Raw genomic sequence first — 20,655 nt, forward strand, 5'->3', positions numbered from 1 at the left:
ATTTTTTTAATCTGGGTGAGAGTATATCTTGATGTGTCTTAAAGTGATACTCCGGGTTGGAACAAGTTGGGTCCTATCACAAGGTTTAGGGCAGAAATTACCCCTACAGCAGTGTTTTTGTGCAGCAGAAGCCCAGAGCGCTCGCACCAAAGATCCCCTCCCTGCTCCTCTGCCGGTTTCCTCTGCACTCAGACGGGGCCATTTTTTACTTGACCAAAAACACAAAAAAACGGACTCCCACCAAAAAAATCTGATCTCAGTCTGCATTCACGCTTTATTTAGAGACTTTTCAGCGCGTTACTTTCACACAAAAACACCGCTAAATAAGGCTCCAGTTCTCATCGTGTCGTAAAACGGTGCTACCTCCGCTGCAGAGCCACAGCTGGCTACAAGGCGCTCGCCGCATAGTGTATCAGTCCGTGTGCGGCGTGCCAGATATAAACAAACGCAGGTAGTCTACTAGGACAAGGAGACACAATGAGAACTGGAGCCTTATTTAGCTTTGTTTTTGTGTGAAAGTAACGCCCTGAAAATTCTCTAAATAAAGTGTGAATGCAGACCGATATCAGATTTTTTCGGTGGGAGTCCGTTTATTTGTGTTTTTGGTCAAGTAAAATATGGCCCCGTCTGAGTGCAGAGGAAACCGGCAGAGGAGCAGGGAGGGGGTGTTTGGTGCGAGCGCTCTGGGCTTCTGCTGCACAAAAACACTGCTGTAGGGGTAATTTCTGCCCTAAACCTTGTGATAGGACCCAACTTGTTCCATCCTGGAGTATCACTTTAAAATCTTTAGTCTTTTAACCTTTGATTTGTCTTTTGTCTAACCTAAGGTGGATTTTGAAAAGCAAATATCAATCTTTAAATAAGTCAAGCCAAAAAGAGCATCACATTACAGGAGCTAAGGTTGTGATTATTAAGTTTCTTAAAACTTACTAGTGTGATTTATTTTATGCATAACTCAAAAAATGAAGATGTAGATAAACAATATTTTATATTTAGCATTTATAAATGATTTATGATGAGTGGCAGCTTGTTAGGATATCTGTCTACATCTGGTCTGAGTCAGTGTAAAGTGAACAGGATCTAAATCAACCTAAAGCGTGAGTGTGATTGTAAAAGCTCAATGAAATTCTCCCTGAAGAGTCACTTAATACACAAAAAGCTCTGTGTTGACTTCATTCCAAGAGGTCAAGTACCATAATTGTGTTTCAAGGCTGCAGCCAGAACGATGATCCGTCTCTTTATGCTGCACACAGGAGTGCCGTTGCGAAAAGGTCAGCGGCGGTTGAATCATCAGGAACTTTAAAGGTTTCTCCTGAGTGAGGCGTTATTTTGTGGTGAGAGGGCACACAGACTTTCTGAATTGAAGAGGAATTGTAAAGCTCATTTATGCGCCTTTGACTATAAAGTTGTTGGAGATGCTTTGATGTACTCTGTAACGGTCTGTTGACATGGAAACTAAAAAGGAGGCTATTGTGTGACGAGTGTTTTTTGCCACCAGCGCTTGTGAAATGAGGGCAATTTATGAGTCATTTGATCAGAGTGTTTGTTTTTGTGTCCCCGAAACATCTTTGGAATAAGTGTTTCTTCTAGAGAGTCATTTTGAGAAGTTCACAGCTCCTTTTGACCTTGTAGAAATTGAAATGTGTAGTTGAAGGGTTGAGTTTTAGCTGTCTTTTCATGTTTAATGTAATTACCCACTCTTTGGTAAGCCATACTACCACTTACACAGATCAGCTACTGGCTGCAGCTTCAGCTAAATTAAATCAGTGTGGATTTGTGACTTATAAGATCAAATCATTTCTAACAGCATTCATCATATCAAACATTGAGCACATCACTGAAACGCCTCATCTGCTTCTGCTCTGTGCTCCAGCAGTGAGTGGGTTGTAATTTTGGGCTCCTGATGGATCGTGAGTCATTCATGCGCTACAACATAGGTACAAGGAGCTGAAAATGGTCGTTATCAATACATAGGACCAAAAGGAGACAAAGCTTTAGTGTGAATCATTCATATAAAATAATGTTAGAAAAAAAAAGACAAATGTCAGAGTTTGGAGTAGAATCAGCTGATATGGATGAAATGTGCTCTTTATCCTCTTCCCCTCCATCCTGTGTGCTCTGTGGTCAGGTTGTCTAATTGAACATATTATCCAGGGAGCTGGAAACTGACAGCAAACCAAGTAAAACCAGGCTCTAAATAATGCATCAAAAGATCCTGTCGGTTACATTAAGTCAAGCTGAGATTCTACACCAGTGAGTGTGTGGCTTATCTTCTGTCTGATCTGTGTCTCCCCAGAGAGCATATGGACCCAGCTGATGATCCACGATGATGCTCACTGAAGGGTCTCTCTGAGCTCAAACCCACCATCGTCAAACCCTGTGGATGAAAAGGAGGAGGTGGACCCGCTCCCAGTCACTAAGAACATGGTGAAAGCTGAGGTGAAAGCTCAGCAAAGCCAGCCTGTGAAATGCAGGAAGCCCCAGAAGGAGGCAGGAGGCAAGAAAAAGAGAAGTGGCCCTAAAGAAGAGAAAGAGAGAAAGAAGAGGCTGGGAGGAAAGAAGAAAGATAGGAAAGAGTGTCATCGGCGTGGAAGGAAGGCCCTGGCATTGGGTAATGGAGATGCACTGGACTGCTGTGTCCTACTCACCCGTCTGGAGGAGAAAGGAGTGGGTAAGCTAGTGGACTCACCAAAGGTGGGGAAACAGAAGAGTGAGAAGTTCAAAAAGAAGCAGCACTCCATTCAAAGAAGGACCAAATCTGGATTGAAGAAAACCACAGGCAATCAGCGAGCACTGGAACCAAAAACCAACCATCTTGACACCTTACTCATGTTTCCTGCACCTGTTCTTGAGCCCCGCAGGCGGAGAATGGCCTCCCTAAACGCTGAGGCCGTCAACAGTTTGCTGCTCTACAAAGACGACACTGTCACATCAGTTTCCACAAAGAAAAGGCAGCCTTCACATGAAGATCAAACTACTGACATTTGCTCTAAAGTTGAATACAAAGTTGGTTATACCAAAAAGGTTTCTTCAGGAGGAAAAGCAGACCCAAAAGAAAGACCGAAAAAACAGAGGCGATCAAGAGCAGAGGCTAAGGAAATTGACTGGTTGGCTTTGTTTGCGCCAACGCCTCGGCGTCAGGCAGGCCTCACTGCTGCGACACTTCTCAAACTCACCAGTGCTGTGTATGGAACCAAACGACACAAGAAAACAGAGTCCAAGCCTGAGAGCGAAAGAGAGGCAGCTGCTGCGACTCCCAATGAGATTAACAGTAAGCCAGTGTGTGGAGGATCAACGCTGACCAAAAAAGAAACACATCCCAAACAAGAGGACCAACTCAAGCACAGAACACAGGGTACAGAGGATCCAGCTCATTCCCAGCTGGGCTCCTCCATCCAGGGCTGCTGCAGTTTATGTAAAAGCGAGGCTCTGGATACAGAGTGGGAGGCCACCACAGGAGGACAGGAGTGTGTCAAACATTCACTCCACTGTGGCTCCTCACTCGGATTCTCACTGAAAACAATCAAAGAGGAGCAGGTGGAGACGGAGATGTCCCCCTGCTACTGCTGCACCCAGGAGAGGTGTGTGGAGTACTGTCACAGACTGGCCCTCTTCCTGGAGGACAAGACCTTTAAGGAACCTGAGGATGGTTCCTTGTCCGAGGTGTTCCACCACCACCATCACCATCATCACCATCATCATCACCATCTACAGCCCCCCCACCCAGCAGCCATCACCATCAGCCCGCACACATACACCTGTTTCCCAGGCTACTACGTCCACTTCAGCCACCCAGAGGCCTCCCCCTCTCCACTTCCACCACTCACTTTGTGCCCCAGGAGTGGCAAGAGGCCCAAGCTGCTCCCCAGCATGGGTCAACAGCCCTCTGGGATCACCCGCCCAGTGTACTGCTGCACCTCAGTGGAGACGTGCTACACAGAGCCCTGCAGGATCAACGGCTACCCGGCATACGCCAATCTGATTCCATCCATCACCAGAGGAGGGCACTCTCTCAGCACTGCTGACTGCACCAAATGTAACTACAGCATCAAAAGAGGTAAGCTGGAGAAGGAGTGATATCCACGTCAACTTGTATTCATCTGACATTGCTGTTTCAAACACAAATAACCTTTAATGCTGTAAAGATTTTTTGGGGAAAAAAAAAAAATTGATGGCACTTAAAGGGATAGTTCAGTTTTTTTGAAGTGGGGTTGTATGAGCTCTATGTGACCACTAAGGACATTAGATACAGTAGAAAGTTGTCTCCTCTCCCTCAGTAAGACACAAACTGTAATCGCTGGTGACGAGGAAATAGACGCTAACAGGGAGAGACGGTACCAAATTCAAAGGCTATTTTCTCTGCCTACAAGAACTAAAATCAAAAAGTAATACCATAGTTTAAGAGTACGCTACATAAAATATTTTTAAGTGCATTAAGTCTCCGGAAATATAAACATTTATCCGGACCTAAGTAACTGGTAATGTGTCCTTCCGTGCAGCGCTAGTGTGCTCTGTCCCCCTTCCTCCTTTCAGCTGTAGGGAATGTAAACAAGCTATGCTTCGGGCGCCGGTTGTAGCCTCGTGTAAGTTTGATCAAGTATCGTAATTTTTTTGTTTGTACTCTTAGGATTGTGAGGCAGCGTAGGAAATTCAAAATGAGTGACTATGACAGCGACGATGAAGTTTCATTCACTTTGGAACCAGAAGGATACCTGTATGAACCGTAGCACACAGAAGAGAAGCTGCTACAGATGGCGACTGAAAGGAATACAGAGGAAACATCTGCGGACACTGGACATCTTTAATGAAATTACGTCACAATAAGCTCCAACAGACCCTTGACTGTTTAAGTTAGTGGTCTAGAAGGTTGATTTTGCAGCACATCATTTTAAGTTTTTTACTGTCATTTGCCAGATAAAAGAAAGTGCAAAAGTAGAACTGGTAGTGTTAGCCTTCGATGTCAGCTCCTAAAAATCAATAGTTAGCAGTTGTACTTTTTGAAAGGTATGACATTTTATAGTGAATTATAACAGTGTGCAGACCATAAAGTTCAATGCAAAAGACCAGTGTCATGTAGGACTGATTAAAAGGTTGCTCCAGCTATTTAATGTTGTGTAGTGACATTATCAGGGTTATTTCCTTAGCTCCCTGCAGAGCCATAAAAGAAATTGAGCCACTTTCACAGGCTGAGTAACACTCTCTGTAACAAGGAAACAGAAGTTCACGTGTAGAATCACTGGTCCCTTTCAACACGACAGAAGGATTTAGTGATAACTTTAAGTATTAATTAAAACTGAGCAGTCTGTAGTTATTAGCTTTTTTATGTGCAGTGTCCCCCTCTAATCCGCCTGCCAAAGCAGAACAATGTGCTGAGAATAGCTATTATGTCAGCCATTTTTAAACTCCCAATTTAGATTGTCACTTGTGTGGGAAGTCACAAAAATATCAAATACAGGCCAGGACCTCTTTTGTCTCAGTTTGAATGCAGGCTGTTGGACAGTGAGTATGAGGCCTTTGCAGCTGAAGCCTAATGAGCTATTTGAGCTCATGTGTCAGTATTTATTTGCCGAGTTTGAGTCAGAAATGTCGACTAGAACATGAAAACTCCTTGTGATGCCAGTAGTAAAATGAACAAGCACAACCATTGCAGGTGTATGGTTGAAATCACCTGAGCTGGGACCTCAGACATGAGAAAACACCTGCTGTTGTGCTTGCCCACTTCTCTGTGGTCTCCAGTGCTAAAACAAGAGGTGAATTCCAAAGCTCCAAAGTTCATGCTCGCTTCCTCCTCTTGTGCTGTTCATTTTAAGTCCTTCCCACTAGAGATATAAGGGAGAGATGCAAGGAAATGAAGAGAGGAAAGAGGAGATTCATTTTAGGAGGACTGAGACATCCTTTCCTCTGGAGCGCCACATAAAGCGACGTCTTTTAGTGATGACAGCACCAGCTGATCAACGCTGGCTCATCCGTCAGTCAGCTCTAACAGCTGTCAATGTGTCTGCACATGTGTGCTGTTATAACTCTTATAAAATATAGATAACAACAGTTTTTTGTCTCAGTTTTTAACCTGTTAACAAAAACTTTCCCATGAAGAAAACCGGCACTCTGTTTATTCTGTGTCCTGTTTAGAAGCGCACCGATCACTTTACCAGTAAAATGTGTCATAATTACATAATTTATTATTAAGTTGGCCTTAAGTGCCTATCTGATCATTAACTCTAAATCCTTTAAATAAAATCTGGATTATGATGTCTCAGGAACACTGGATATTAGTTATTTATGAGATTTTAGGTCAAGTTTCAGGCAAATATAAATCATGTTAATCTCTATAAACCCCAAGCTTATGAATGAAACTTTTTAAAGTTATTTTTGGGGCTTTTTTCCCCTTTAATCAGAGAAAATAAGACAGTGGATAGAGAAAAAAACACTATTTCAAACAGGCCAGATTTGAACCTGGGCCAACCCGCTCAAGGGTGAACCTCATGAGGTGTGACTTAGACCACCAGGCCATCTGTGCCCCTTGAATGAAACTTTATGACCTCGAAAGTAAATGTAACAAGAGTTTTCTTTCTTACAGACTTTTCTCTCAGACTTAAATTATCTTAAGCAAAAGAGAATTAACAGAAAAATGAAAAGAAATAAATTATCCTAAATGTTTCTGTTCTATTTCACTGAGTTTTAATTACATTTTTTCATTAGATGATGAATCAGACCAAAACAGGTATAAAAACTTGCTCATGGTTCTCTGTTATATTGATTTCTGTGACACCTGTGCTCAGTATTTTGTGCTTCAGACTCACATCAAACACCTTTTTGATCCCCAATTTATGAACTGTTTCAGAACGATCATTAGTGACGATTTTAAGGTCCGTCTTTTCGCTATCATTAAACTCTAAAGCTGCAGGGTTTAATCAGTGAGTGATATTGCAGCCGTGAAGCCTGATTTTGCTCCTCTGATCAGTCTCCTCTCTTCTCTAAGCACAATTAACGTAGGATATGGCGGCTCAGGTAGTACCTCTAGTTGGGCAGAGGAGTGATGGGACATCAGTTTAACACTTTATGGTTTACCCCAGGTCAGGCAGGAATGACTGAGTTTTTTGATATGAAAGAAAACTGGAAAAAAAACTGTATTTCCTTGCTGGAAATGTGTTGAAATGCTGAAGCTGAAGAAGGAAAATGAAAATAAAAATGCTAAAAGCAGTGAAAGAGCAGCTGAGTGGTATTAGTAGCGGAAGAAGCTCTATGAATCGTGAAGCACGTAGAGTAGGTCAAAGAGGGAGTTATGGTATAAGTACCTGAAGTAGTGATTGTAGAATCAGTGAACCAAAGTTCTTGTGTGGGTGAGTTACAGAAAGAGCTCTTCCATGTGTGTCTTTGTTCCTGAGTGTTTTGATTAGTCAGTATAAACAACTTTGTGAGATGAAAGGTTTCTATGGTAACCTGCTCGTTAGGTTGTAAGGAGCTGCAGCTGTTTAATAACTTCTGTCTGAGACAAATGATGGTCTGAATCTCCTGCCACTGTGCAAAAACGGAAAGAGCTAGCAGGAAAACAGCTGAATCTGAAGACTCTGATGAACACTGTGATGTGTTTTACATGTCTGTAGAGCCAAAAGTGCATAGGACGGCCAGCTAAAATGCAGTTACAAATGATCCTGAGCCAACGATGTAGGTTAGAAATAACATTTTAGCAGGTTAGGGGAAAATTAGGTTTTTCTGAATTTTGGGCATTTTTTTTTTGGCTAATGGTACAATCTTTTGCTTTGATACTCCCTTTGTTAGAAGTAGGAAAAGTCAGGGAATACTTTATTGTTGGTTTTTTTTTTGTTTCTAGAGTGAAGATTCTGAAATTAACAACAATTTGTTCAAGAAAGTTTTTAATGACATTGGCAGCAGCCTCCTTCATTATGGCTGCCAATGTCACACACTGTTGGAGCAGAGATTCTTGTAAATGTTTGTGTTGCTCAAACAGTAACATCTCAAAAAACTGTAAAAGATATTTTAAAGTTGTGTCATACATTAATAGCCAAATGATTTATGAAAATATTAAAGCAAAATAAAGTATGTAAGTGGAAATATGTTAAGATTTTAGCTTCTAAGAGTTGAGAGAATTTTAGGGAGAGAAGTCAAAGTTTCCCATTCATTGTAACTGGGAAAATTTTTGGCAAAAGTGGAATAAGTCAAAAAAGTTTAAGGGCAAGAGATGAGAAAAGTCATAGCACCCTTGTCCTGAAAGAGCTGAATGGTTTAAAATTTGAACTGTGAAAATTTGCAGAAGTAAGTAGGACAATGTGCTGAAATGCTACATCAGCATTTCAATATAATTGAACTCCATCTGAGAGGATTTTTTTTCTAACTTGAGCATTAAGCCTAATGAGAAACCCTTGGCCATGTTACAACAATCACATTTCAGGTGTAAACAAGAAAAGAAAGAAAAAGGTGCACATTTTACAACATTTTCTCTGCCTGAGTGCAGACCTGTTATTATGCATGTTGTAATAAATGAGAGTCGTCACAGCAACACCTGTGCTCAAACATCTGACAGTTAAAGGCCAGAGCTCCACCCACACATGTCAGCACCGTACTGCCTGATGGGACCTTTACTCTGGACTGAGTGGGCATTAACATTCAGAAAGGCTTGATTGACATTTTCCTCCATTTGCAGTTCATCTTAGAGCACCTGCTGAGGTGAAACAACTCACTTACCCCTGTGACCTCATGTGATTCCACCAAACATCCACCTGAGCAGGGGTGTTATTAGTGTGACTGAAAACACCTGTGTGGGTGTGCTCATGTAACATATTAATGAAGTCGTAATGTAGCAATGTGTCTGTACAGCAGCAGTAGAAAACATTGTTCAGGCAACCGTACAAAGAAGTTTCTGACTTGATTGTTCAGTCACAAAAAATTTAGAGTCAGGCTGAATGTTTCCCAGTATTCCACCTTCAGGGCCTATTTCTCTAAATATGCTTAATTGAAAGCCAGCATCTTATAGCTTCACAGAAACGGGGATTGTGGTGTGGACTACTGGATAAGGCAAAGTTATAAGCTGGGTAGCCATATTATGACCACCCTTTGCAATGCAATGTATTCCAACTGAATTCATGTCAGACAGATAATTGAACTCATGTGATTCAGTTTGCTTTTATGTTAAACTTGTGTTCTCTGAGCTCAAACAAGTTTTCAAAGAAACAGTAAATTGTCAAAGCTCTGTCCCAGTATAACCCATGCAATGTGAGCACTCAGGTCAAACTCAACAGTCAGGCCGTACATTAATAGCTCATAAATCCAGAGACTTGGTCATGTGCTGTAAATGTAAATCACTTCACTTTCCACCATGACATTTACAGAATTTTACACCCTAAATGCCGGCAGAATAATTGGCTCAGTGTTTTTTTTTTCTGGTCAAACAGTCTTTTGTAGATCCAGCACAACAGGAGCTTTGCCTTAAGTCTGGAACAATCTCAAAAACCTTCAGCTCATATTTGATGACAACTTAGCCTCTTGGAGACCCAGCTTACTTTATCAGGGCTTCTGGTGCAGCCAGCTCTTAAAGACAAAGTTAAACCCTGGTGGAAAACCAATCTCTGACTTACAAATTAAATCCTGAGAATTCTGGTTCCATAGTATAGTAATAAAAAAGAGAACAACAAAAAGCTTTCTTCCACACTGTAAAAAGCAGACGGAAGTGACACTGATAGTTTTGAATGACATTTTGTTTCCTCATTTGTCAACACCACAAATGTTGGCAAATTAATCAACAGGCTGTTTAAAACCTGAGCCTCAGAATGTTTGCCAAGACTTTTTTTTTGCTTATTTTGATTACAAAAAGGTCAAAAATGTCCTAGAAGTAAATGCTTTGGCCCATTTTCTGGAATACTTGAAAATTTCAGTATCTTGGGGTTATTTACTATTTACAGCATGTAGTATGGCAGTGAAACAGTTTAAAATGAAGAAAAACAAAAAACAGAATTTGATTTTAGTAGTAGTAGTACCAATCTACCAGTGCCGATTTCCTTAATTTTGGGGGTTCGGTAATCAGCCCATCCTTACGTATGAAACTGGTCTTATTTACCACCAGGAAGGTCTGACAACCAGCCATCGTTGCTTTTTGCTCTGAGACCTAAAACTCAGGACACTTTATTGGTTGTTTAAGTTAAAACATAAAGATTTTATTGTTTCACATGTATTGTTCAATGATTTTCATTAAAATAAGACTGGAACATTGAAGGTATTTGCTGTCAGCTTTAAAAAAATAAAAAATAAAAATTGGTACCGGCCCAAATCTGTATCAGCGGGTCAGGAATTTTAAAGATCCGTGATCGGCCCTAAATTGTGATCAGTGCACCCCTAGATGTTAGAGGTTTAGTGAAGGAAAAATTTACTGCAATTGACCATAAATAACAAATTTACAGAATAATCTTAAAATTTGAAGAATGTGAAACATTTGTATTGTAACATTTGTAAGTTTTTATATCTTATTTTGTTTAAAAAAGGTATCTGCTAGCACACAGCCGCTTGAGAATGACTGCTTTCCATCGCAAGACAACCTCAAAGTATAGAAAGTATGCTAACGAAAAGTACTAAGATGGTCACACACACTGTGTAGTAAAAACAAGGCATGGCACATTGTTCTACAAAGGTTAGCTCACATATAAGCCTCAAATCATCCAGAATAGTGCAAAATATCTTGGGATGTGCTTGATGCACACAAATACATCCATACAAAGTACAATCACAGCATGTTACTCTGTTCTAAAAAGATATTTACATATTATGAACATTGAGTTACACACAAATTGAACAAATAGTGCTGGGTTTACACGATACAGGGGCCAGTCTAGACGCACAATAACATAAGGAAAAAGCAGATAGAGAGGGCCTCATTCGTCCTGAAATTCAACCCATCTATGACCTTTTTTACATAAAGTTGCTCCTTGAGATGCTGCTTCAGTCTCAAAGTCAGGTGGAAACCTCAGTGGAAGTTTTATAACCAGGAAGGATCTCCTTTTTGGCATTTTTGGACAAACTCAGCTCAGTTTTTTCTGTATGTTCCTTTCATCCATCTGCTCAGCACTCTGTGTGTTTGTGAGCTTCCTTAAATGCCTGAGTGAAATTGCTGCAATACCAACATATTGGATAAAAGAGCAACATCTTAGCTTTCACAAACTGTTGGAATTTTTCTGATTGTGCGGACCATTCATAAATAACTGTCACTGAATGAAAGAGCGCTTTCACATATGTGTCATGACAGGTTTACATGTCACTTGTGTTTATGTTGTTGTTGTTGTTGTTGGTTGAGATAAAAAGTGACCCAAGTCGCCTTTAAATTGATTTGCTTTTGTTAGAGTAAATGACAATGAATGGTAATGTTAAATTAAAGTGATCATTAATTCTCTCTGGAGTCATCAAAACAGCAGCGTCATGGGAGCGCTCACAACCTGCTATTGTTATTTCACACAGTCAGTGTTTGTGTTTTTCACTTTCGGCTTCATGGAGGTTTCTACTGTTTCTATGTGTGTGTGTGTGTGTGTGTGTGTGTGTGTGTGTGTGTGTGTGTGTGTGTGTGTGTGTGTGAGTGAGTGAGTGTGTCTGAGGGGCTGTTAAAGGCTATTATTGACCTTAATTGAGGCTCTGTTTGTTTTTTCTGCTGCTTCAGCGGAACTAATAACAGCCGGGTGTCACTGCTGTCTCTGTTATGTAACCTTGTTAAATGTTGATCACTGGAGCTGCTGTCACTCTACTTCATTGTCTTTTTTAATTTTTTTTGTTCCACTCTCAGACGACTTCCCATCAACCCTTAACAACCATCACAGCTCCTCCTCCATCCCCATCTGTCCCAGCCCCCGAACCCTCACTGGCTGCCCCATTCCCACCGTGCCTCCAGCCGGCCAATCAGTGCCCCACATCCAGACTCCTCTGTCCGACCCCAGCCAACCACAGCCTCCTCTGCAGGTGGCGAAGGAGTGTCCCCAGAGTGCCAAGTCGCCCAGCGGGTCCAGGTCTGGCGCGCGTGGCACCAGCAGCATCGGCTCGGCTGTCTGCCCTCTCAACAGAGACAAGAAACAGAAGCTCGGCCCTGCCAGTGTCGGAGGGCGATCAGTTGCCAAGCAGGCGAAGAACAGACGCCAAAAGAGCACCAACGGCTGGCAGCCAGTTGGCATGCCCTTTCAGAAGGAGGTTTTCTCTGTGGTATGTGGAGAGAATTCATGCAGGGACTTTGTGATGGGGACATGATGGTGCAGTTTGAAATTAAATATGACATAAATTAACCACTCTTTCCAAAAGAGTGCAGCATCATTACTGCAAAGCTCATCCAATGAATTGTTTCTAACTTCTGCTAAGACAAAGTTTGTTTCATTGACCATTTTTTTCATTGCCCATGCTCTTATATTGTCACACCAATTGTATAGATTTAGAGCTTCTGACTATTATTGTGTTTGCTAACACTGTGGACATTAGCAGTAGCTACAACCTGAAATACAGTAGTATGACATTTTGACATCACATCACCTCCTCAAACATGACCTCAGCTTTTGCTCTGCAGCATCTCACACCTTACCACTGTGTGTCCATTTGAGGTGTCAGTGTTTCCTGCTCTTTTTGTGCTCAGGGAGAGGAGGCAATGGTGCCGAGGAGGTGTTACGAAGGAGTCCAGAGGGATGGGGAGCTGATTCGGGTCAGAGACACTGTTCTGCTGAAATCTGGACCAAGGAAGAAAACTCTGCCATATGTGGCCAAGATTTCTGCTCTGTGGGAGGACCCAGAGACAGGTGGGAAACAGAACACACAACATCCGTAAAGTACAACAGATAATTCAAAATAACTTGTTCAAGGGCTGAATGTTTTTACCTCCACAGGAGAGCTGATGATGAGTTTGTTTTGGTACTACCGTCCAGAGCACACGCAGGGGGGACGCAACCCTAATGTGCATTGTGAGGTGAGTCACAAATCTGTATATAACATAAAATACAAGTTTGAGCGTGTTAAGATCTCATATTTCTATCCTTAAATCCAACACAGCTTTTAATAATCTCTGTACTAAAAGTGTATATTAGCAAGAAAAAGCAAGGTGATTAAAAACGGAATGCAATGAGTTGAATATTTTTGCTGCATGCTGTGTAAATTTTGACATCTCCTTACCATGATTCTTTCTTTTCAAACTGGAGAACAACATTGATGATATAGAAAAAAAGTATTTATCTTAACCAGCACATAACAAAAAAACACAAAAACCATCTATGAATTGATCTCACTCACAAGTTTTGTGTATTCAAATCCAAATTTAGCCCATTCCTCCACGTTTTTAACCCGTATTGTTTTCTAACAATGAGCCACACAGCTGTACTCGGTGACACATCCACTCATTATCATAAACATTGCCTCTACAGTTTATTTTGAGTCGATCCCACACAAACAGTCCTGCTGCTGAGAGTACTCTCTACTGCAGCACCAATGATGTATTAATCCTCATCTGAAACTAGTCCCTGACAAATACCAAATCTATTCTACTTTTAAATTAAGACCGAATTCACACTTTCTACTGCACTTCTCTTTTCCTTCCAAATTAAACTATTTCTTTGTGATATGGTTTTAAAGTGTCTTGAATATGGAGGAATTGGTTTGTTGGGAAATGCCACACTGCATTGTTGGTTTTTGACTTTTTTTAGATTTGCTGACCAGAAAAATTGAGGTTTATAAAAAAATGTAATATGCTAAATTCCTCTCTTCCAACAAACTACCTCTGAGTCTTCTCCAAGTTAGTTTTGTCTTTCATATCCGTTCCATTTGTAGACAGACTTTGCATCTAAATGAGACTATTGTAATTCAAGAGAGGACCTCTGAGAGTTTGGCCAAACCTCAAACTGAAAATGTGTTTCAAAGAGCTGACAGTAAATGAACAAACACACACAGAGCACAGACACACATGTGGAGGAGCAGCTTCTGTTTTTCTTGCTTCCTGTTGTCAGTAATATCCCAGAGGAACATGCTGCACTTTATTAAATCTCCAGAAACAATAAACCACATGAAGTCTGTCATTTGTCTGCTGCTAACAAACAACAGACACATCAGAGCAGCATTGTGAGAGGAGAGACAGAGCCTGAAGGAAGAAATGAAACATCTCCATCCTTCTTCTTTTTTATGTCTGGAAGTGAAGGGTGTACAGAAGTCAGAAAGTAGACTTGTTTGAAGATGTGTGTAAAGTGTGAAGATCAAATACTGATATTTAAGTCTTTAGCTTTGTTTTAGCATTAATGACCCAGGTTTTGTTGTACCAGGAGTGACCTCTCAAGGGACAAAAAGGTCCCTCTAGATTCTTCTTGTCCAAAATTTTGTCAGGAAAAGTTTCCATAGCTCTGGTAGAAGATATTAACGTGAGATTAGAGCAATCTGAAAATTAAAACACATGTTTTCCTCCTCCAGAATGAGATCTTTGCGTCTCGTCACCAGGATGTGAACAGTGTGGCCTGTATTGAAGACAAATGCTATGTCCTAACATTGGCACAGTATTGCCGGTAAGAAAAAAAATGAGTTGTTTTTTACACCCTCTGGTGGTTGAATTAGTAAATGTGTCTTGCATGAGTCTCACTGCTGTTCAAACATTAACTGATCCTGTGTCAAACATCCACTGGATTAAAATGTATGGTTTTTAAGATGAGAAGCAGGCAGTTTGAAGCTTCAAAGAAACATACACCGCAAAACATTCATAAACTAAATTCTAAGCAGCTGTTCAAGTCTTACTTCTCACTGAAAGTGTCCTACTAGACCAGTGGTCTGCAACCTTTACTTTCATAGGAGCCATTTTTCCTGTGATCACCTGGATTAAAGTCATTCAGGAGCCACAAAATTGTGAAGTTTTTCGTGTTTATAAAATTGAGCATGTGATGTCTTAGTTTTCTTATTTTAAATAAATTTACATATATTTTTCAAAAATTTAAAAATGTATTATTCTATATATCTCCAGAATTTATGAAATTTCAATAAGCTGAAATCATTTTTTTAAAATGTTGAAATACCAAAAAGTCAATAAATTTCTTGAAAGAATAAATGTAAAAAAAATATGCAAAAATGTGTAGAAATAAAAAAAATCAAAAACTTCAAAAATGGTATTACCCCCCCCCCCCCACCACCACCAAAAAAAAAAATACACATAAACATTTCATTTTAAAATTTTGCAAGTTTTTTCAAATACTTAAGAAAATTCAAATAATTGCAAATTGCAAAAATTTCAACTAGCTAAATTTTCGATAATTTGCCATTTTTTTTTTCCAAATTTCCAAAAATATAAAACAAAATTCAAATTCAAAGTATTTGTTAAAAAAAAAAAAAAAATTGCCAAAATCTCAAAATAAAATTCAAAGCTTTATTGCAAGAGGTGATGAAGATTTAGTTCAACAAAATACTTATACATCTCTTTATTCAGTGTCAATGTCTTTAATCATCAGTACCCTCTGTAAGAAAAATAAAAATTCTTAATTTTAATATTTTTATAAAGCTACAAGGAGCCACTGCAAAGGAGTCAAAGAGCCGCATGAGGCTCCAGAGCCACAAGTTGAAGACCCTTGTACCAGACTAAATATGAGCGTTATTTTCCAAAAAGACTAAACTTAAAATTATACCTACCAATTATAACAAAACAATGTTTTTAATCAGGAAAACCTAACCAATAAAACGGCGGGTTGTCTTATTCCTCACAAGCAATTCCAAAACCATTTCTGTTTTTGATATCTTGAAAAAATACATTTTTCTGGACTTGTCAGGTGAAAGAGGGTTATGATTAGTCTAGTCAGACAATTTGCTATAAATAAGACTCAAACACTTGCTTCGGTGTCAGTCTTTGCAGTGTATTATTTGAACTAAATTTGATGTCCTGTATTTGTACTTCCTCCAGATTTTGTGCCTTGGTAAAACGCTGTAGGGAGGGTGTACGTGACAGTGCCGCCTCCCTCCTGGTGCCCCCCGTTGTAGGCGACACCATCCCCACCCACCACTGTGTGCCCGATGACGTCGACCCCGAGCTGGTGTTTTTCTGTCGACATGTCTATGACTTCCGCTATGGACGCCTCCTCAAAAACCTGCAGTAGCATCTGACAGGACATGACACATAACACTTTGGAACGTGAGGCGATGTCACCTTGGTTTCATCCTCTACAACATTAACCCGCTACAAACCGATCTGCTGCCTGTGTGAGAGGAACTGGAAGATTAGGATGAAGGATTAAGAGATTAACTCATTTTTGTTTTGAAAGTTCTTGTTCACACTTCCATGCCACATTTATTCAGTTAGGGTAACGGTCTGACATATTGTTAAAGGATTAACGTGGCGGTGTAAAGGCTTTTCTCATACATGGCTCTGGTGTTGTAGCAGCTGTGTGAAGAACCTCGTACCTACTCTGCTGTAGAAAACGCTACTGTAGCTCTTAGAATTGTGACATATGATAGACATGAACAGAAGTTGTTGTTACATAGGAATTATGTCACTGTCTGTGGAAGGTTTGAGGCACATTATGTGTCTCAATGAAATACTCTTGTTGAAGAAAAACTGAGGTGGTGTCCTTTGTGTCTTTGAAAAGAAAGGCCTTGGACTCTAAGCATTACAGACTTGTCAATAGGCCCTATGTCCATCTTGACATAGAAACAGGGTTTTCTTTAAGCAAGTGCTTACAGAAGTTTCACTGAACAGCTTTAGGTTAAAACTTCTTTGTTCAGGGGTTTGTAAGGAAAAGTTTGGCATTTAAAGAATGCCTTTTGTTTCCCATTTTGATGAAAACATTAATACCACCCTCATGTCTGTTTGGCAAATATTTGACTACATCATTGTAAGCCATTTGTTAGCTTGTTAGCTGAGCTAAAAGACCAGAAACAGGGTGAAAGAGCTAGCTTGTTTGTGGACTGTACCTGGCTAGCTTCTTCATTAAGCTAGCTGTTGTGGGTTTTGGATAGAGAAAGCCTGGCTGTTGATTCTGTTTCCAGTGCTAACGCTAAAATAAGCTAACTGGAAGCTAACTCCTGTTGAGAGATGCTCTGAAACAGTTCTTTTTCTCGCTTGTATTGTTTCAGAGAGCTGGACTTGAGAGTTGGGCAGAAACATTTACGGCTTCGAAAGCAGTGTGGTAACAAAATTCACATTTATTAGAGAAACTGACAGATAGACATTTTGCTAGTTCTGACTTACATTGCAGCCTATGCAATCACCACACTGGGCTTGATATCCTTCATAGATTGACCCACAACCAGTTGACCACTTTTGTTTTTGTTTTGTTTTGTTTTTACTATTTTTGATTATTGTTGGGGGTATGGGGGTAGATATTGCATCAGTGCATCAGAATACTGTTTGGCATGAACAGCTTCACTACAGTTTTATATTTACTGCAGACATGACAGTGGTATCAATTTTATGTCAAAATCTTAGATCATGCAACTTCATAGACAAAAATCTGTTATTTGAAGCAATCTTTTATAAACTTGATCAACTGCCCTGAACACTTCCTTCCAAATTCCTCGATCAGAAAACCCAGCTAAGTTACTTTTTTGTTATGTGGCTGATTGATTACACAGCAAATGTGGAAATTTTAAGCTACATCTCACCAGAGTTTCTGAGATGATAGTACCCTCCATGTCATATCTGTTGCTCTGTAATCCACCTCTATGCTGATTTTCTTTATGTACAACAGAACTGCACTCTGTAAAGAAAGCACAGTTCAGTTAGCTTGATGTCGCAGTGTGAAGATGTCCAATGAGCTGAGCAATGAGGGGATTTTTGTTATGCCAATTCTTTTGAGTGTTTTACTTTCTAGGAGCTGTTAGCCAGAGGTGTGATTTGACTCTGGTGTCAGCTGACTGTATATTTGCATTTATATTTCTGGATGAGTGTCTGTTAAGGCAGATGGCATCAGTTAGTCACTTATATTCTTGTTTGTTCACCAATGAGATGGTGAGTAATGTATTGAGTGTAGCATTTAGAAACCGTGATGATGATTCATTCCTGTGTTGGAGAGAAAATATGTATTTATTTCTGTACTGAGATGAAAATATAATTTATTTTCAAAAGATGATTTTAAAGAATAGATAGAGGTAAAGATGAGTGGCTTTCATTCCTAAATAGAGAGGAGGTTAAAGATATCTTTCCTTAGCTGCACTGTCTCAGATGAAAGTGTGTGAGTCATTCTCAGTAGTATTTCTATGACTGATAGATTGCCCAGTACAAACCTACTCGTTGTAGTGCTGAGACCTTGGAGTCCTCTGGTTGGATGTAAGAACACATTTGGATTATTTCGAGGGATCTCAGACATAGTTTGATAGACACCTGCCAACATGTGATCAGAGATGCTTTCCTTGCAGGACCAAAACGCACCTTGGCCGTTCCCAGCTTCCTGTCATTCTCCTTCCATGTTTCCTCAGATGATGACGCTTTGCCTCTACACCTTTAAATGCTGAATGCAACAATGATTTTAACTCACCTTGCCACTAGCCTATGCCCTTTATCTTGCTGCCTTAGAAAACATTCCCAGCCTTTCATTTAGAAATGTGTACTGAAATCAGCCTAGAGAGATGACACTTTTTAGTCTGCTGATTGTGATTCCAACAAACTTGCGATGCATCTCAAGTTCATCACAGCCATATGATCATATAAGGCCTGGTTGACAGAACTGAATTTTGTCCAACAGTCAATATTTTGACAAAAGTGTGCATTAAAGTAGCAAGTCATATATCAACCAAATCTGCAAACATACTGGACCTTGTCTTACTATCACTAATACATTTACAAGCAGTGTTTACCAAAAAGGTCCCAATAAATGACTGACTTGCTGCTAGCCATTGTCTTCTTTTTAATATAAAAAGATACATATTTTAATGTGAGATGTTTTAGATGTTTTATTTCTCTCTGTTTTTAAACAAATGCATTTTTGCAATCTGGTATAAAACTTTAGAGAAATAAAACATCTTAGTTATGAATTAAAGAAGTTGGGGCAGTTTGATTTCATTTCCAGAAAATGCTTTCATTTTTCATTTGAACACATAGATAATGCCACCTCTATATAATGTGGGGTCTGAAAATAGCCACCCCAGTCAAAAACATTTGGACACACCCCTCCCAAGTTCTGCACAAAGAAATTGACAGGACATAATTAGCTTAGCTCTGTTGTTTAAAATGTGATAAAATATTCAAAAAGGCATAAAAGTCAACAACCAGTCAAGAGCTCCTTCTGTTTCTGAGCAAGCTAACCATCCGTTTTTGCTGAAGAACATCATAAATGTACTTCAGAAATTTGAAACATTGCTTAAGATTATTTTTTGGATCTTGAATTGTGTTAACTGCAAATAATTCAGTCCCTTTAGACTCTATGTAATGCTAAATTATTATCAGGTATGTTTCCAAAGGTGTTTTTATTTGACCAACTACCTAAAGACAGAGCTTTTTTTTTAAAGCTCCCAATGAGTGAGAGCGCTGTGCTGAGGTGGTATATTTAGCCATATTTTGGCAAAATGACATCTTACTCAGTTTTACAAACACTTAATGTTTTTAAATGGAGGTATTACTTTGTGCTTTACTTTAAAACCTGCTTTAGTTAATAAAATGACCCATGATTGGCTTCTAGACTTACTTGTTTAAATTTATTTGTTAAACATCATTGGAATATGTCCATCTCACTCAACTCAAGGTTCAAAGCCCATCAGTTCAAACAGTAGTCTGTCAGAATATTACAGAGCGTGTTAACAAAAAATACAACAAAACACAATATGGTAAACCTAATTTGGTGTTGTTTGATCCTGTAATTATAAATCCCAGTAGGTATTGTGGGTCAACCACACACAGCTCATATGACGGCCTCAGGAATCACTCAGCAGACTAATTATGTTTAATCAGGATGTGTGATAATTATGTCTTAATTGGTCCTCTGTGCCTGTTCCCATCAAACCCTCTTTATTCCAGGCTTTTTCCATGAAGAGAAGTAATCACTGTTGTTTTTACCCACCTTCCAAATGCCTTTCATTTCTCTCAGATGATGCTAGTCTGGTCTTGAATCACCACAAAGAAATGTTTGCACCAAAAAGAGATGGGGAGGTGGGGAGAGTATTGAGGTATACATCATCATCCCCAGGTGTACAAAATCTTAAACTCTGGTTCTTCTGATGTGAATTTCTGTTCTTATTCTTTGCATGGCGTTTTGGAAATATCTCGGTAATATTAATCACAGCACAGATTATTTGTATGGTTTCAAATGGACCTCTGTAATATAAGAAAAATATTTAATTGTAATAAATAATATATGAGTTTGAACATGTGTTTGAGAGATTCCTTTATGTGAAACAGAGCTGTAGTAATGAATATTGCCCACATGGTGGCTCACTCAACCAGTATTTCATAGCCGACTGGTTTATCAATTACATTTATGATGGTGATCAGAGCTGTCAACAAACACTTTATTTGTGTGAAATATTGCCAAAAATTAATGCCCCAACCCCAATCCTTAAAGGTGGCTGATTTGAACTGCTTAACGGACTGGAGACTTGCAGATATTTTTAGATAACATGTTTCATAACTGACTGTATTAAATTGGTTTGGCCTTGTAGTCAAGTTGTGGGCCTCACATACCAAGGCCACTGTCATCAGGCTAGACTTCACCTGTGACCTCTTTCCATCATGACACTCTA

General features: G+C 39.7%; 1 protein-coding gene across 4 annotated transcripts in view; it reads left to right on the forward strand.

Moving 5' to 3' along the window:
- Positions 1–20,281, forward strand: part of bahd1 (bromo adjacent homology domain containing 1) — a 42,794-nt gene extending 22,513 nt beyond the window's left edge. For all 4 annotated transcript variants that reach the window (XM_074691471.1, XM_074691469.1, XM_074691472.1 and 1 more), the window contains 6 exons: positions 2,297–4,057; positions 11,780–12,189; positions 12,611–12,770; positions 12,858–12,937; positions 14,422–14,513; positions 15,890–20,281. In XM_074691471.1, the coding sequence (XP_074547572.1) occupies positions 2,425–4,057; positions 11,780–12,189; positions 12,611–12,770; positions 12,858–12,937; positions 14,422–14,513; positions 15,890–16,082 (2,568 nt within the window). In that variant the 5' untranslated portion in view covers positions 2,297–2,424 and the 3' untranslated portion in view covers positions 16,083–20,281. The remainder of the gene's footprint in view (positions 1–2,296; positions 4,058–11,779; positions 12,190–12,610; positions 12,771–12,857; positions 12,938–14,421; positions 14,514–15,889) is intronic.
- Positions 20,282–20,655: the final 374 nt, after the last annotated feature.

This window comes from Halichoeres trimaculatus, unplaced genomic scaffold (genome assembly GCF_033239565.1).
Source record: "Halichoeres trimaculatus isolate MK-OKI-2021-1 unplaced genomic scaffold, fHalTri1.1 fHalTri1_scaffold_17, whole genome shotgun sequence".
Classification (NCBI taxonomy): Eukaryota; Metazoa; Chordata; class Actinopteri; order Labriformes; family Labridae; genus Halichoeres; species Halichoeres trimaculatus.